At 43.5% G+C, this 18,962-nt stretch overlaps 1 protein-coding gene across 1 annotated transcript; it reads right to left on the reverse strand.

Annotated features, from left to right (window-relative positions):
- Window positions 1-1,269: 1,269 nt before the first annotated feature.
- Window positions 1,270-18,679, reverse strand: ACTA2 (actin alpha 2, smooth muscle). The gene is made up of 9 exons (XM_029244631.1): window positions 18,391-18,679; window positions 14,098-14,252; window positions 12,594-12,722; window positions 9,767-9,877; window positions 7,685-7,769; window positions 7,151-7,312; window positions 5,287-5,478; window positions 3,940-4,121; window positions 1,270-1,558 (listed from the first exon to the last, which is right to left on the reverse strand). Exons 1-9 carry the CDS (start codon window positions 18,629-18,631, stop codon window positions 1,415-1,417), a joined length of 1,401 nt encoding a protein of 466 aa, XP_029100464.1. The 5' UTR covers window positions 18,632-18,679; the 3' UTR covers window positions 1,270-1,414.
- Window positions 18,680-18,962: the final 283 nt, after the last annotated feature.

Genomic DNA, 18,962 nt, shown 5'->3' on the forward strand with positions numbered 1-18,962 from the left:
ACAGCCTGGGCAGAAAAGTGCTTTGAGACAAAGACGCTTTAGGGCAGGGAAAGTATTTTTATACATCTTTGTACCTCCTGGGCCAGTTGGGTAAAATAGAACTTGGCAGCTCTCCTATATAATGATATTAAGGGAAAACTTCTATTTCTTCCTCTATAAAATGTTTGGGATTAACATATACACACTGTTATATAAAAAATAGATAACCGGGACTTCCCTGGTGGTCCAGTGGTTAACACTCCACACTTCCACTGCAGGGGCCACAGGTTCCATCCCTGGTCGGGGAACCTAGATACTGCATGCCGCGTGGTGTGGCCAGGAAAAAAAAAAAAAAAAAAAGATAACCCGCAAGGACCTACTGTATAGCACAGGGATCTCTACTCAGTATTTTGTAATAACCTATAAGGGAAAAGAATCTGAAAAAATAAATATGTATGTGTGTATAACTGAATTACTTTTCTGTACACATGAAACTAACACAGCATTGTAAATCTATACTTCAATAAAAAATTAATGTCAAAATAAAGTAAAATAAAATGGACATGATAATAATATTTTCCCCAAAGAGTTCTGAAGAACAAATGAGTGAAGATATGTGTGAATCCCTTAGTGGTGATGATTGACACCAGTGGTCCTTGGAAAGTATTGTTATTTTTCCCATCCCTTCTGGTGTGAAAGTAACTGTAGTATCATTTTCAGAGACAGATATTGATTAGGAGAAGGGAAACAGGTGATTTAGGTGTGTAGTGAGATTTTAGAGCACTGTTTCTGTTTTTTAAAAATCTATGTTTCCCCTGATAAACTTAAGTCATACTTTCTTTTAATATACATTTAAGTTTAATATGTTATATATAAAAAGTCATATATATGTGCATGTATAATATATGTATGTATGTGTGTGTACAAGCAAACACATACACACGCAGAGTTGTTGTTTTATTTTCACCCACCAGGCTACCAGTCAGGAAGTTATAGAGAGCAAAGTTATATAATGACTCAGCAAGTTGTGAGTCAGTGTGGATTATCTTGTTGATACATTTTAACCCATGTTTATGTTTATCTCCTGTGTGTCTTCAAATTCTTCCCACTTACGGCATTGGTTGGCACTTCCCGTGTTAATGTGGTTCTACCCTTTCCTGGGAAACTTACACATCCTGGTTGTCAGGTCCTCGGCTATACCACTAGAGGGAGCCACTCTGTAATGGGTGAGGTCAGCCTAAGAGAAATAACGTGATCAGCCTGGTGCTGATCAGAGGCCAAGGCGAAAGGTTACAGGTAACATATTTCAGATTTATTAAAAAACACATAGGTAACAAGTCAGAGCTTTGGCTAGGAATGATTTGGAAAAGAATTGAAGGCATTATTCCACAAAACATTCACAGTGTGTGCTAGAGACAGAGAGCAGGGAAGTGTTCTAGAAGCATTTGCGGTGGACGATGGAGGGCCCGGCCTCGTCGTACTCCTGTTTGCTGATCCACATCTGCTGGAAGGTGGACAGAGAGGCCAGGATGGAGCCGCCAATCCAGACAGAGTATTTGCGCTCGGGAGGGGCAATGATCTGTTGGTCAGGATGAGGAAGAAGGGCCATTAATGCACTAGAACGGGGCCTGGGCATTCCAGCATGGTCCGAATTTGGTGACCCCTGCTGAAGCTTCATGGGCAACAGGGACAGTCTTGGCTGTTAGATGCTGAACCCGAACCTGAACCCTAACCCATGGGGTGTGAATAAGTTGTGGATTTAAATATGCTTCAATGAGCACATTTGGTTTCCCAGCTTCCTTTTACACAATCTATTCCAAAGCATCTATGATACCCCTGCTGCATTCAGTCTACTATTGGGCAAACTGAAAGTTGGCCCCAAATCCTGCACGGCCTCCACTTAAGCCCTGACAATGTCCCCGACTTTCATAAGCTGTTCTTCAGCACTCAGCACGACACATATGCTCTGTGGACACAAACACCAGCAACTTCGAGGAGAAGTTTTGATTGTGCCAGAACTTACCACACAGGAACTTACTATAGACCTGATTAAGTACACTGAGATGCACTGTTTAACACAGAGGGACCCAAGCGTCCCCCACTGGGATGAACATTCCCCTGGGATAGGTCTGGGTTAGGCTGCATTGGCTGGCCCTACCCATTGCATAGGCCTGACATGTAAGAACATGTTGATGTTTCTTAAATCAATGAATGATTTAGGCTCAGAGAGCAGTGAATCAGGCTGAGGGTATGTCTCCCTACAGCAACTCTAAAAATAGCTATAGTTGGGTAATTCCAAGTTCCACATCAGACTTGGATACTTGGGTAGAAATGAATATGGACACTTGGGCCAACAGATAAAGTATTTCTGAAACGGTGGTGAAAGGGTTTAATTTCTGCTTATCCCTTGAGCTCTGGTTGAACATTTATTTTTAATACAAGTACGTGATATTTACTGAGCACTTACCATGTGCCGAGCACATGTACTATCTCATTTAATCCTCATAACCACTTTGAAGAGTAAGTACTGAATTACTCCCATATTCCAAATGAGGACACAGAGGCTGAGAGAGGTTTAAGTAATTGACCTTGATCACACCGGTTGGTACATATCAGACCCAGTATGCAAACCCGGACCTCTCCCAGGTATGTTTTTGTTTTGTTTTAGAAATAACTTTTCATTTTCGTATAATTTTGGCTTTACAGAAAAGTGGGAAAGACAGTACAGAGAGTTCCTATAGACCACCCCCCACCCCCATGCAGTGTCAGTTTCCCCTAATGTCACCATCTTACTGTACCAGGTTTTTAATGGTTTGCTCTCATCACACTGGAGCTCAAAGTTCTACATTCATTTCTATTCAACACTCCAAGTTTGAAGAACTAGAAACTACCCATCTCTAGCTAGGTGTCCGTCATATACCCCCAACCTAGGTTGTCTTTGTCAGGAACCCTAGCAGCTGGTTTCATGTCCCTCCCTCCGGGGTGGGAAGATGAGGTGGTAAGTGCCAATCGGAGGGGCATCCGAGAATCACAAATCCTCAGAAAACAGTCTCTCTCCTCTTAACCCGCAGAATTCCGAGCCTCTAAGGTGGAGAGAGAGCATGCTTCCGTCTAGCCCTCCCTGTTATGTTAGCTGCAGACCCTTTCAAAAAAGGAGTGCAAATCACAGAGAACTTGTCTGAACACCTCTCGTGTGTGTGAACTGCCCCCAGGGGGCCCCTTCTCCTGCTCCCTGGGACGTGGATCAGAAGGCCCCAGCCTGGCCTCCTGATTTCAGAGTGATAACAGCCTTTGAGAAGTCACCAGCCACGTGTAAGTTTGCCTCCAAAGAATGATGGCCTTTTAATCTGAGTTTCTTTGACTGTGACTCAAAACACACAGTGTAGGGGTCCTGATGGCTCAAGGACTGAGCTTGGTCATCCTGGGGTCATGCTGCACTTCTGAGCACTTGTATCAAAGGGCATGTCACACAGAGAGATGAAGATAAAATTCTAATTCCTGGCCACTGAGATGGAGTCACATTTAGTACTGGAGGAAGAGTATACCCTATTGAATCTACAGGGTTTACACCCCTTCAGAAATAAGTCTGGCTCCTCTGTAATATTTGTAATGCTCTATACATGACATGCACTAGTTTTGTGATGAGGAAAAACAACAAAACATGTATTTTAGTGAGATATGGACACATGGGGGCTCTACTGACCTTCACTGCAGCTGCTAAAAGTAGCTGATTGACAAGGATAAGTACAGGTTAAATTTTGTACAAGATCATTCAACTTCTTTATGAACTGAACTGACCTATATCGTTTAAAGTATGGGACTTGTGGACTTTTAACCACTGCCTAGCTCTAAAACCCGTGAGTGCATGTGACCAAGATGTAGCCTCTGAAGAGTCCTTCACCTCTTGGCTGTAGGGCTGGCATTGCCAGCAGCATACATGGGTCCGTCACTGAACTGTACCTTGATCTTCATGGTGCTGGGCGCCAGGGCCGTGATCTCCTTCTGCATGCGGTCGGCAATGCCGGGGTACATGGTGGTGCCCCCGGACAGGACATTGTTAGCATAGAGGTCCTTCCTGATGTCAATATCGCATTTCATGATGCTGTTGTAGGTGGTTTCATGGATGCCAGCAGACTCCATCCCTGGAAAAGAGACACAGGCCATGGTCCTTGGGTGGTGAATAAAGCCCAGGTTGACGTGGAAGACGATGCGATCAACTGGATGATCTTACACTGGACCGAAGCTAGGCAGGCATGATGCTCTGGGAACCAGCCATCTCAGGACCAAAAGGTCCTCGAATGCCCCATGTCTTCCTACCTCTTGTCTAGGGAGGAAGCCCTGCCTCAGCATCTCTGGGAGGGTGGGGGGCTACAACATCATATCCCTAATTTTTAATAGACTCATTACTATGAATGATTCAAATAAGAATCAAAGTCTTCAGATTGCCAGCAGAAGCTTCCATGCTGAGCCAATGTTGCAGCCGTTGCTCAGAACTTTCCCCAAGTCTCTCTTTGGCTGCTGCCTTGTTTTTACTCCTCAAAGCTTTATGATGCTGAATCATCCAAAAAGAAAAAAAGCTTCATTTTATTCGGACAAAGACTCGCTTTTCTTCAATCTTTGCAGTTTTGTGATGTAATACTAATAATGCTTAGTGATTAATTACAACCAATATCTAATAAGCATTGAATGCTCATTTCGGCCAAGTCCTGGGCGAAGTGCCCCCCACACAGCTCGTGTAATCCTCACAGCCACCCTATGAAATAGGTACTATGACAATCCTCATTTTACAGAGGAGGACCCTGAGACTTCAGGGTCCAAGGTCATGAATAGAGAATTAAGACTCAAATCCAGGCTCACCCCTCCCAGAGCCTGCCCTCTGTAAACAACTATGCTAACCCGTCTCCCAAGGTCAGGGCTAACGTAGGATTGGGCATTTCCATTTTTCTTTCCCCCTATTATTCCCAAACTCAGCATTCAACCTATCCTTCCCATCCATCCATCCGGCGGCTCCACTGTGTCCTAAGCACAGAAAGTATCTGATTCTTTCACTGTAAACCACACACCAAGAATGCTTTGGGCTTGGCTACAACATAGACTATGTTTTCTTAAAAAGAAAACTCCTTTTCTGGTCTCCTTAACTCTTAAAAATGTGACATTCTTTCCTTTGCCCTGGTTTAGAAATGCACTTGGTTTTGTGGCCCCTGTCACATGTCCCTACACGCAGAAGGGTGCTGGGGGCTGAGGGTCGGCTGGGTGCAGGAGGAGAGGGTGGTCTCCCCAGAAGCAGGGGCAGGGTGTGCTGCCTACCGATGAACGAGGGCTGGAACAGGGTCTCTGGGCAGCGGAACCGCTCGTTACCGATGGTGATCACCTGCCCGTCAGGCAACTCGTAGCTCTTCTCAAGGGAAGAGGAGGACGCAGCAGTGGCCATCTCGTTCTCAAAGTCCAGGGCTACATAGCACAGTTTCTCCTTGATGTCCCGGACAATCTCACGTTCAGCTGTCAGCGAGATACAAACATGGTTTGCACAGGCGGTAAAAATCCACCTGCCCGGGCTTCCCCGGTGGCGCAGTGGTTGAGAGTCCGCCTGCCGATGCAGGGGACACGGGTTCGTGCCCCAGTCTGGGAAGATCCCACATGCCGCGGAGCGGCTGGGCCCGTGAGCCATGGCCACTGAGCCTGCGTGTCCGGAGCCTGTGCTCCGCAACGGGAGAGGCCACAACAGTGAGAGGCCCGCGTACCGCAAAAAAAAAAAAAAATCCACCTGCCCTACTGCAGGTTCTGCTACAATACAGGCTCCATCCACAGTGATAAGTTCGATAATACATTCTGCACCCCCAAATCCATCAGGGCAATTAAATTATAAGTCCACTACGGAACTGCTTCTGTTCCCAGCGGAGTGCCTCACACAAAAGGTTCTTAGCAAATATTGTCTGGAAAGTTCAGGACAGGATGAAAATGAGCTGGCTAGAAACAGGCAAAGAGCAGGAAATCCTTAATACGTTAACTTTTTTGCACGATTAACTAATGAATCTCCATTATAAGTGCTTTATAACAGTTTGTTATATTGGATTTTCAGTTGACCAGGAGGACGCGTGCCGAAGCCCCCCCTTAGAGGCCCCTACAGTTTCAAAAACTCCAGAGACCTGTGTCGTCTGGGCCAGGTAGATTCTAGCTCAAACCCTTGGAAAATTCATCACCTTCCAGAAAGAGGCAGGCCCTGGCTCAGGACAAGTCCCAATTGAGAAGGCCCCAGTGGTGCATGGAAGAAGTGGGCAGGCAGACCGCTTTCAGACTCCTGTCCTCTGAAGTTCTAAGCTATTGGTTCCATCTGGGTCCCTGGGAACCTTTTGGAAGCATCTTGGAATTCTTCATAGGGAGTAGAGGAGGAACAGAATTCACTCAACTACCTACTGCAAAAGGAGATTTTAACATCTTCAGGTCTCAAACTTGGAGTCTAGAATAAGCCTCAGGGATGTCCAGAAACCTAAACATTTGGACAAGACCAAACTGGCCAAGGGAGGGCAGGCGGCCAGGGTCAAGGGCACTGAGGACGTCCCAACATCTCTAGTATAGTCTGCCTCTGGGCAGTGGAACACCAGATTATAGTCTGAAGACAAATGTGTCGCTGCCTGCGGGTTGATATTAATAGTCACTAACAAATGCTGCATGCTTCCTCAGGGCCAGGAATTCGACGTGCATGGTCTCATTTACTACTCACAACATCCTTGTGAGAAAGGGTCTATGATTACTCCCATTTTACAGATGAAGAGGCTATGGCTTAGTGAACTTGGGCATCTAGTCCAAGGTCACACAGCTAGTGAGTGGCAGAATTGGGACCCAAGTCCTACTGAGATGTCTCCAAAGACTGCCCATCACCACGCCATACCAACTTCAGTCTCTATGTGTGAATGGAAGGGACTAAAAAATGTTCAAATAGTGCAACTCTGACTAGCTCATAATACCAGATGGTTATAGCTGTTCTTCTTGAAGAAATAGTGTAATAGTTTAGCGATTTCACGTTGCAAAATATGCACTGCTTTGCCCTGGGCATTAGAATCAGGCCTTGATACCTGCAAGGCTGCCTCCCATTGTTTCCTTGGATAATCACCAAGTCCAGGAAGAAAACCCCGCCCTTACACCCCCTCCCTTTATCTCCCGCAGGCCTCACCTGTGGTCACGAAGGAATAGCCTCGCTCGGTCAGGATCTTCATGAGGTAGTCGGTGAGATCTCGGCCAGCCAGGTCCAGACGCATGATGGCGTGGGGCAGGGCATAGCCCTCATAGATGGGCACATTGTGGGTAACACCATCTCCAGAGTCCAGCACAATGCCTGGGGGACAGTTGTACACAGTAAAAGTCACCAGGGCAGCTGGTATGTGATCACTTACTGGTCTAGTAGAAGGGGAATTTCTAAGCCTCTTATTTGAAAGGAAGGAAGGCATTTGATAGGAGAAGTGGGGCAAGGCTGGATAAAGAAAAAAAAAGAAAGAACAGGAAGAGGGAAACAATAGGAGAAGTCCTCCGGGAAATACAAGTTAAAGGGCTTAATTTTAAAGGTGAGAAGAAGACCTCTGAGGGCTGGAATTAACCCTGTCAATTTGAACTAAACCCCAATCCATCACAACCCGCATGTTTATGAACCATTAAATCCTGTAACTGATGGTGTATTCAACTGAGGCTCTCACCCCTCCCAACCACTTACCAGTTGTACGTCCAGAGGCATAGAGGGACAGCACCGCCTGAATAGCCACATACATGGCTGGGACATTGAAAGTCTCAAACATGATCTGCAAAGCAATTCAAAGAGCTGAGTTAGTGATGCTGCCAGTCTTACCAAGAATGCACAAGACAGCATCTTGTTGAGGAATGCAGAGGGCCCACGTGGTTCTGGGTAGAGGAAGCTAAGGTAAAGGAGGGCCAGGGCAGCCTTGGTTACTAGTCAAGGAGAAATGAAGGTGTAAATGAAGAAACCATTATACCAGAGGCCTGATGGCATGGAGAGGGGGATACATGACCAGCCAGGTATAAGGAGGGTCTAGCTTCTGGCCCTGGCCCTGAGTTGAACATGACCTGGGAGAATTCACCAAACTAACAGCTGAATAACGTGGGCTTCATTCCAGGTCTCTTGATTACAAATGGAGGAGGAGTTTGGATGAGAAGGGTTCTAGGGGTCCTCCAGTGTGAACAGCCCAGGACTTAATACTGTTATCAAAGCCAAAAGACAGCATCTATACTTCTCTGGTGTATGAAAGAGCCCCTTTTTTTTTTTTGGCCACGCGGCTTGCAGACCTTAGTTCCCTGACCAGGGATTGAACCCAGGACCTCTGCAGAGAAAACTCAAGAGTCCTAACCACTGGACCGCCAGGGAATTCCTGAAAAAGGCCTTTTAAATCTGAAGCTCAGACTGATTGAGATGAGCCCTGTTCTGTGGTCTGAGTTTCGTTTAATCTGTTCCACTTTTTTATGTAGTTGCAGCCCTAGAATCTGAGGCCACTCTGGCTGCAGTGAAGGAGCCCTGATTCCTAGAAGAAAAGAACCGCCTGCTGGTAACAGAGAACCAAGTATGAATGTCAATGTGGCAGCTCATGCAGTCTAGGGACACGATTAGAACCAGAGTCCCTCCGGATCAAGCATTAGAAATCTGTGCCCACAGAGATGCCCACAGACCACCATTTCTCCATCTGCAAAACCCTCCCTGGTCTATTCACCAGAGTGAATATCTAGCATCATTTGCTAGACGGCCATAATTCCCAACTGTATTTTTCACCATTCACAGGAAAAATAGCCCCCATAAGAAACAACATCTCTTGCTACATGAGCGCTTCCCAGGCACACAGACGTTCCCCTGTAGAGAACAGCTGCTAGTGTGTTGGCGTAGCGCCTAGAACTCTTCCGAGAAAAAGACCCTGCAGTATTTACATTTATTATTCTCCGAGGTCAAAAGATCACGGGCCAAATCCAAGCTCTGCCACTTCTAGCTGTGTGACCTTGGGACAATCACCTAATGTACTTGAGCCTCGATTTCTTCATTTATATGATCAGCATACGAATAGCTCCTGCTTTACGTTGTTAAGATTTAAAGAGACAATGCGCATAAAATGCTTAGCCCAGTGCCTAACCACAGCAAGCATGAAATTGACACGAGGTGTATTTATTTAGCAGCTCATCCAACCTGGAAATCTTGTCTGGCTGGCGGAATGGATGGTCTCCTGATCCAAAACTTTTGAGCTTCAGACAAGTGACAATAATGACAATAATAACTATTTGTTGAAGGTTATCATACCAGGTACCATGAAACACATTTAGCATTTACCTCATTCATCTTCACATCAATCCTTTGAAAAATAATAGTACTAATATTATTCCCAACATATGGACAAGGAAACTGAGGCTCTGAGAAATTAAGTGGATTCTTTAAAGTCACATAACTGATTAAGTGACAGATCGAGTTTTCAAACCGGGATCTGTTGGACTCCAGAACCAAAATTCCCCATTTTATGTTATGCTGCACTTTGAAATGACTTCTCCTTAGAAGGTTTTAACCTAAACATGTCACCTTTTCAGTTAAATCTTGGAAATTTCCTGTTGCTCTTGGAACCAAGGGGCTGTTCCTGCAGTAAGGATGTCAGTGCCACCAGGATGCTCCTGGCCTTTGGAATTCTGGAAAGTTATCAGCCTGTGAGTGGACTGTTTGGTGGACCTTCTCGCTGCTGTCCTGCACAACCCCTTTAACACAGGACTTTCCCCAGACACCAAAGTGCTGGGCCCTGGAGTGCATATTTACCTGGGTCATTTTCTCCCGGTTGGCTTTGGGGTTCAGGGGTGCCTCGGTGAGCAGGGTTGGATGCTCTTCAGGGGCAACACGAAGCTCATTGTAGAAAGAGTGGTGCCAGATCTAGCAGGGGGACCGAGGAAAAGCACAATGATGTGACGCTGTAGGGGCACTGCAGTCCTCAAAAAGCGATCAGAGTGGGCTAATGAAACCAGGTTCAAATAAAATGCTAGAAGTACTCATTATGCGTCCACAGTTGCAGAGACTGAAACTCAAGGACTGTAAATAACTTACTGAGGATTCACAGCTAGTAGGTGAATGAGCAAAAACGCAAACCCAGGACTATGAGGCAGGATGGAGTAGTGGTTAAGGGTACAGGCTCTGGCATCAAACCTGGGTTCAAATCCTGGCTTAACCACTTCTTGGTTATGTGAGCTTAGGCAAATTTTAACCCTTCTCAGCCACAATCTCTCCATGGGTAATATAAAAATAATTTGTGGGCTTCCCTGGTGGCACAGTGGTTGAGAGTCCGCCTGCCAATGCAGGGGACACGGGTTCGTGCCCCGGTCCAGGAAGATCCCACATGCCGCGGAGCGGCTGGGCCCGTGAGCCATGGCCACTGAGCCTGCGCGTGCGGAGCCTGTGCTCCGCAACGGGAGAGGCCACAACAGTGAGAGGCCCGCATACCGCAAAAAAAAAAAAAAATTTGTATGTGTTTGTGAGACTTAAGTCAGGGAACCCTAGAGTTGCTATTTAGCCCAGAGTAAATGTTACTATTATTCAACTATATCTTCTTTACCCCCTATTTCCACTTTAGTTAATATTCATGGGCAAATGAGTTAGAGTAGCAAGTAAAAGGACAAATGAATGAATATATGAAAGGATGAATGAAGCTGACCTAATTGCCTAATTGCCACTTTTAATATTTGAGGGAAAATTTCCTTCCCTCCATTCCCCTCTTTGTTCCCCAGGGCTGAGAGAAGCCTGCCTTGGTCAGCACACTCTGGACTTTTCGTTCATGGGCAGACATTTGGCCTTCAAGTGTTTCCAAAAAAAGCCAGTGTCTATTTCTAGCATGTCCGTGTGATGTACTTTGGACATACTTGTGTTTGCTTCATGGTTGAGCATCCTCTTTATTTTTGTTTATTTTTATTTTTGAGCTGTTTCTTTTTTTAATTTAATTTTATATTGGAGTATAGTTGATTCACAATGTTGTGTTAGTTTCAGGTGTACAGCAAAGTGATTCAGTTATACATATACGTATATCCATACTTTTTCAGATTCTTTTCCCATATAGGTTATTACAGAGTATTAAGTAGAGTTCCCTGTGAGCATCCTCTTTAATCCCTGGATGCCATAAAGAACAAACCGTTGTGAAAAAGTTTCAGTTAACTAGTTATTTTTAAAAGCCTGAAAATTCTCCACTAGCACCAGAAATATTAAATTCATTCAGAATTAAAACAAAATAAAACAAGAACTGCTAGTGAAAGCTCATACATTAATAAAAGCTAGATCGACTTTAAAGAGTCTTTATCTTATTGCAGTTACTTTGGTTTTGAATTTGTTGTTTCTAGAAAGGAAATGAGACTCCTGAAAGTTCTATTCCTTTGATGGAGTAAAAGCCGCACAGTGTTCAAGAAATCAAAAAAAAAAAAAAAAAGTGAAGAAAAGAAATTCTACCAATCGTATTATATACTATGGATACTCTGAAGCGTCGTTTAAAAACCAACCAATCCCTCTCTCTCTGTCTCTCTCTCTCTCTCTCTCTCAGACCCTTTGAATTTAAATTTTAAAAATTATGGAATGCTTTATTTGTTCCAAGGATCTTTCTCCAGGTGCATCCCTCTGAGACGCTGCCGGCTCCATGGAGAATCTCTTAAAAGAGTATTTTCCTACTATTAATATCTTCTTCACAGTGAAAACTGCAGTCTTAACCAAATCCAGAATCTTAGACTCAGTAAACCTAATGAAACACAATTTTTGTGGAGAAGCACAAGTTTCAGCATTATTACTGATAAATCCTAGCAACATTATTTTCTTTTACACTAGTGGGAGAGAGAGAGAGAGTGTGTGTGTGTGTGTATGGAGCTGACAGATATATAAAAGTCCAGATGTTCTGGTTCTAATATATTTGCTGCATTTTAAAAATTTAAGTCACTTTCTCATTATTTCTTCTGCTTTTTCTCTGATCACTTGTGTTTCCATAATGCCTAATAACAAACATCAAAATCCTAGGATTTAACTCTTCTCGTCATTAGCTCTTCTATATGGGTCTGGGAGATAAAGACTTCACTTAAGGCAACACAGGGAGATACTTTTAAAAATATTTATTTAAAAATTTTTGTCATGTGCTTGGGCTTCAATATGTTGAGGAACATTCAGGAATGTATGAATGTATAGCTTTCTATAGTGAAAACTAAAAAATATATATATATTTTTTAAATGTTCAGGGTGAGTTAATGAAAAACTTTCAAGAATGGGTGGGTGAAGGCAACCCTTTGTTCTCCTGGCTGCTACTCATGTAATGCTTGTCCTCGGAGGGCAAGCCAGTGGACTGAGCAAGTCTATTAATACCCACCATTGTCTAAGGGCTATTGTTCTCCAGAGCTAGCTCACTCTAATTGGTTTATAAACCCTGTTAGGCAAAGGGTTTGCTTTTTTTTTTTTTTTTTTATTTAAAGAAACAGTTCAGGATTTTTTTTTTCCAGTTAGTAATAATCTAGAAGGACCATCAACAAGTAAAAGTACAATTGGGCAAAGTGAGCCAGTTCTTCTCCCCAGCAGTGGCAAGATGTTTGGAAACAGGAGCCCCAGGAATTATGCATGAATCTCCCGGTACCTTTTCCATGTCGTCCCAGTTGGTGATGATGCCGTGTTCTATCGGGTACTTCAGGGTCAGGATTCCTCTTTTGCTTTGTGCTTCATCACCCACGTAGCTGTCTTTTTGTCCCATTCCCACCATCACCCCCTAAAAAAGGTTCAACACATCACGAGCCAGCCTCTCTCAGAACTTGTGAACCGATTACAGTCCAAACACAAAGGGTTAAATCATTGCGATAGAAAGTTCCTTCGGGTACCAACAATGATTTGCTGAATCCTACTGTCACTACGTTCTTAAGAAACAGCCTTAGTTGATTGGAAACAGGCCTGACTAGTTCTCTCAAATAGCAGAGAACCCTAGGGGTAAGGCAACTTTGTGTTATTTATCTTCTACATCCCTTGATGAGCTCTCTTAGGGCAAAGATTGTATCTGTCTTGTTCTCCACTATGACAAATTGCCTGGCACATATTCGGCACTCAATCATTATTTGTTGAATGGATATGTAAAATTTTACATATTAGTTAAATGGCATTTTGCCCCTTATAAATCCTTTAAACTGTACTTTTGAAGTTGTCACCTACCCAAGAGTATATCTAACCGTTATAAGCAAAAACATTATTTCTACAAATGATCACTCTGTGCTTGACTTCTCATAGATAAATTCATACCATCAACACTGACATCTGCCTAAAGTAGTGGGATGTATTTTTTAATCATTAAGGTGAAGCTTTAAAAAAGAGAGAATTCTCATTACTAAAATTTAAAATTGCATTGGAGTGACTTAAAATTGCAAAACAGTCGTGGCTACTATAGTTCCATAAGTAATGATTTATGCAAAATATCTCCATCCCAGAAGTTCAACAAAGGGACAGAGTTCATCCATGGGGAGAGGCTTCTATTATTTGCTTTTGTGAATCTATGCCAAATTGAAAGCTTAAATATCAATCAGATAGACTCAATGTGCAAAATACATTTCTGCCGTGAAGGAGAATTTCTGAGATTTTTACCCTGTGGCTGCCATCAACATTTTGTTTCTACATAATGCTATGTAAAATTACCATGCGGCTGTCCACATGTATTTTGTTGACAACTAACAGATGGAAAATTACATTTGGTAACAATGCTGATTTTCATCTAACATTAGGTTCTGTGAGAGTGAGTGACCTGGGCTTTTATTTTAGTTTCTTTCCAAAGAGTAGCTATGGAATACATCAGATAACTCATAAACTCATAAATATTTCTGATGCTGATGACAATGATTACATTTAGACAAAAAGGATTTATGAAAAAGAGCCAGTCTTTGTATCTGATAGACACCCAATAGATAATCTATCAACATTGTGTATTAAATTGGTACTTATTTCTAGACGTCAATCATCACAGGTACATTTTTAACATGGTTACATAATTCCCGGGCAGAGAGCAACAGACAATCTATGAATACCCATAGCGGGTACCAGAGACACAGAGGGATAAAATCTATAGCCTTGTTTTTCTCTGTTCCAGAGAAAATTTTCCTCACCTGATGTCTGGGACGTCCCACAATGGACGGGAAAACAGCCCTGGGAGCATCGTCCCCAGCAAAGCCGGCTTTACAGAGCCCAGAGCCATTGTCACACACCAGGGCGGTGCTGTCCTCTTCTTCACACATCTTGGCTGGAGCTACGACACAGGGTCCTGCAGGGAACAGGGAGGAAGCCACCCCACTGTTATCCAACAGTCATGGCACTTAACCTGACCACTCCCACCTTCCAGGCTGGATTGAGACCCGTCCTGTGCACTCCTAGAGCGCCTTCTGCTGATTCTTATCTAACACAGCATTTATCTCAAAGTACTTTCATTAGACTGAAAACTTTTTGTAACTAAAACTCTGATTTCCACATTCATACAACAGGTCTCTAGCACCGTGGCTGGCACGTCACATGTGCTCACAAGCACTTTAAAGACTGACTAAGTAAGTGAATGAATGAACTACTGCAGAGCACATATGGAATATCAGACCATGAGATCAGATATTCACAGGGACAAGTCATTTGTTAAAGAAGTATCTGGAATTTGCTGTCTGTATCCAACCATCTTCACATTTTTCTAGGTATGTTATAACTTCAAATTTTTTTCAAAAACATAGATTTTGAGGAATGGGCAGCATGTGAAAAATTGGAAATATTGAGACATTTAATGTAAAATGTTTAAAAGAAAATTCTCTTTTGGATCCTGAGGACTTTAAATTTTACCCTTGGAAAAACATTAGAACCAATCAAAACTTTCTAAGAAGGTGCTTTAAATTTTAGGGACCACAGTTATTCCATTAATAAAAACCACTGCTACCCTGTAAGTCCAACAAGCCAGGGTAAATCCAAAACTTTACACATCATGCAGTAGAATGCTTTGTTGCCATTAAAAAAGATAAATAAAAGGATAAGTTACAGGTATGTTCTTATGTGATACTAGGTTAGAGAAATTAACATTGTACGATCCCATTAAAAATGTATTTTTATGCACTAGAAAAAGATTCATCATATTTACCATGATGTCGATGGGGGTTATTTTTGAAGCGGTGGGTTTTCTGGGTGTTTTAAATGATCATCCCTGGGTTCTGCAATATTTTCTAAATAAACTGAGCATGTATTCTTTTAGTAAGAAAGCAATATTTCAAATATCCGCTTGGATCCTACGGCAAAATTTGGAAAGACTGGAGCACAAGTAACAACTTAGAGATCTGGGAAATTGAAGGCTCATTAGAGAATATTTTCCTTTAATGCCCTCGTTTCTCAAATGAGAAAACTCAGGGGAAGTGATTTGCTCAAGGGCACACAGGGCCTTACAGGCAAAGTTGAACCAGAGATCAGGTCCCCTTGGCTACCCTTCAGCTTTCAATCTAGACCCCTTCCATTTTCTAAGCAGAATTAGGTGAAAAATAGTTTTTAAAGAGAGGGACGCCCAGAGTTCTCTGCCTGACTTTGAGGTGATAGGATTTCAGGTTCAGGAAGAGTCTTCTAAGTTGGTGAACTCACTGCATCCCCAGGCCTAGATATAAAAGACAACTCTTTTAAGGAAATTTCTGGGACCTAAGAAAAGAAAAAAAAAGCTATTGCAGTTTGAGTTGTGCCAGACCATTCCCATGAAACCAATGCTCCGTCTTTCTAAATGCCTAGAACTTCCCTGGCAGTGTCTCATGCAACATAACCTTTTGCAAAGAGCATGAACCTCAACTGAGAGAACATATCTTAAAATCCAGGACATGTACTGTTATCGCCAACTGACAAACCAGGGAGTCAAGACTCAGGTTGGAATGATTTGTCCAGGATCCCAAAACTGGTAGAGTTAGGACACTAAAAATTACAGCACCTGATTCATGGGCTTGGATTCTGGGGTCTCACTCTGGATTTGAGTGTGGCCTTCACCGCTTAGAAGCTATGTGACTTAGTAAGTTATGTAACACCTCTAAATCAGTTTCTTTATCTATGAAACAACAGTAAAATCTGTATGTAGCACATAGAATTCTTATGGGGATTAGATTTTCTAAAAGGCATTAAAAATAATTTATGGTGGCATATACATTATGAATTCTCAATAAATATTATTTTAAAATTATTAGCATCATTATGTGATGATTATCATTATCCAGATCCAGTCTTTGCTTCCTCTCCACACTCCCTCTAGGCCTACCACAGAAACCTTCAACTTGTGGATTCTACTTGTAAGAATGGAAAATGAGGTTTATCAATGGCCTACTCTTTCTTTTCCCACCCTTCCCTTCCCTTTCCAGACACTGAATTATGTTTGGCAGTCATGTGATTTGGCTTCCTTCCTAGCAGATTAAGAAGCAAAAAGAGAGATGAGAAATGTAAGAGAGAGAAGGCGGAAAAGCAGTCGGGGTCAGAGGCATGTGTCAGAGGCTGTCAGCACTGGATCAGCAGCCTCTCTGGATGTGCTAAACAGACTTGCCAAAACAAAAGTAAGGGCTGAAAACAGGATAAAATATTTGGAATTAGGAGGCTCTAAAAATGTGATGGTGTGGTCACTATGAATACACATGTCCTTAGTAACCCTTTCCTGGGGCAGGAGGGGTTTGGGGGAGTGTTAGAATGCACTGCAGACAAAGTAGACTTAACGCTCAGATCAGCAAGCATGCAGAAAATAAAAGGATCTCAAAATTTGGTAAATGTGTTTTTATTTGGCAAAAAAAGAAAGAAAGAAAATGTCCAGGAAGAATTTTAAAATCTCTAAAAGGAGCACTGTCGTTAGAGAAATCTGTGTCCCCAGAAAGGACCCAGCTCAGTGGTTTGCAACTCTTACCTAACCTGATGAGCAGCTGGGTTTGGAGCAAAGCATTTCCTAATTAGGTAAAACACACTCGAATGTCTGCTTTTGGAACAGCACCCGGGTCAGGGGGTTTGCTCTAACCGACTCGAGTGCATCTTCTGCCAAAAATGAGGAGTTAGTGGGAGGGGAACGCTCCAGGTCCCAGCTCGACAGTCTTGAAACACAAACCATATTTAGTCATGAATCACAAAATGGAAGGAAAATCTCAGTGTGAAAACTCCAGTCCGGGCTGAAGCTGCCAACTGTTGATTTACAGCAAAGAGCAGCCTGTGGTGGCAGGGCTGGCTCCCAGGTCCCGCCCGGCTGAGAAATGCAAACCAGACATCGTACAGGCTGAGACGCAAACAGCTGTCAGACGCACACCCGGCTCCCTCTCTCTTTATTCACAAAGATTCAGCGGGGCGCCTGCTGCGTTCTGCTGCAGATGACCAACCAACCGAGACGCATATCTCCTTTTCTTTTTAACATCTTTATTGGAGTATGATTGCTTTACAATGGTGTGTCAGTTTCTGCTTTATAACAAAGTGAATCAGCTATACATATACATATGTTCCCATATCTCCTCCCTCTTGCATCTCCCTCCCTCCCACCCTCCCTATCCCACCCCTCTAGGTGGTCACAAAGCACCGAGCTGATCTCCCTGTGCCATGCGGCTGCTTCCCACTAGCTATCTATTTCACGTTTGGTAGTGTATATATGTCCATGCCACTCTCTCACTTTGTCCCAGCTTACCCTTCCCGCTCCCCATGTCCTCAAGTCCATTCTCCAGTAGGTCTGTGTCTTTATTCCCGTCTTACCCCTAGGTTCTTCATGACCTTTTTTTTTTCTTAGATTCCATATATATATGTGTTAGCATACGGTATTTGTTTTTCCCTTTCTGACTTACTTCACTGAGACGCGTATATCTTGAAGTGTAAGCTCCCAGTTACACTCAAGAGACTTTCCCACAGAAGACACTACCAATGAGAGCCAGAGGAGCCCAGATGCAAATACACAAAGAGCCAATATCAAAGGCTAGGCAACCTTGGTTCAATTCTAAAATCCACTTCCAGACACCGTAGCTGCACCAAAAGTACAGTCCAGTGAAAAATCCCCACACCAAATCTGAACCACAAGCAGATACTGGAGTTTCCAGTGCCTAAATATAAATCATCATGTAACTTACTGCAGACAGCTTGACTGCGTCTCTGAAATGCACTGCAAGACCCGGGCAGTTGGTTTAGTATAAACAGATGTTGCAGGTGACACACATAGATTTCATTCCATCTTGCTCTCCCCACCCTTTCCCACACCAGGCTGCGTCTTAGCTTGGTTTTTAAGGTTAGATAATTAGAGCTAAAAGCTACAATCGTGTTAGTAGTACAATCTTCATTCAAAACTTTCAGAGTGTGTGAGCCTGGCCAAAATCCCCAGAGATGACATCTGATTATGCTGGGGAATGTCAGAGCCGCTGGAATCTAAGTCACATCCCTGGACCGGTGCCACTTACCCTGAAAGTGCTCGGCTGGGCTTCTCTCCTCTGGCTGGTGTTCGGGGAAGCTGAACGCTGAAGGGTTATATAGCTCCTTGGTCTGCTCCCCTCCCACTTGCTTCCCAAACAAGGAACAAAGACAGACTTCAGCCCTCCAGTTCAGTCTAACACAACCATATAGGGACCTCAGCACAAAACTCTCTAATCTGGGTGGCCGGAGGTCTGGGTCTCTTCCACCGCATTCCACTGCTCTGCTCATGAAAAGGCAGGCAGCTCAGCTGCCTGTGGGAGATAAACACCCCAAGCCTTCAGAACAATTGCTGAAATGCCCAGAGATACTGAGTGAGCCTCATGGGGCAGATGCAGGCATGGTTCGCACATTCCTCAGGAGATGCCAGCCGGCTGTCTTGCTAGCATTTCGGGTCATTTCCTCATGAACCGAGCACAGAAAGAAGCTGCCTCTGAGGAGCAGGGACTTTTAAAAATTCCCCTAAAAACGGGGTCTGCAATGAAGAAAGAGATGCTGCAATGGTCCATAAGTTTAGAGAGGGAGTGAGAACTTTGTGGTCGTCAGTGCTGGGTTTATGAAT

This window comes from Monodon monoceros, unplaced genomic scaffold, assembly GCF_005190385.1.
Source record: "Monodon monoceros isolate NGI ecotype Baffin Bay Population unplaced genomic scaffold, NGI_Narwhal_1 Super_Scaffold_4, whole genome shotgun sequence".
Classification (NCBI taxonomy): Eukaryota; Metazoa; Chordata; class Mammalia; order Artiodactyla; family Monodontidae; genus Monodon; species Monodon monoceros.

What these genes read in the sequence shown, in the direction of transcription:
- ACTA2 (XM_029244631.1), bottom strand. Translation starts at nt 18,631, where the DNA reads ATGAGCAGAGCAGTGGAATGCGGTGGAAGAGACCCAGACCTCCGGCCA. An exon ending in CTATTCCTTCGTGACCACAG is followed by an intron (nt 5,479 to 7,150) that starts GTGAGGCCTGCG and finishes TCTCGCTGACAG; the next exon opens with CTGAACGTGAGATTGTCCGG. An exon ending in CCAGCACCATGAAGATCAAG is followed by an intron (nt 1,559 to 3,939) that starts GTACAGTTCAGT and finishes CCTGACCAACAG; the next exon opens with ATCATTGCCCCTCCCGAGCG.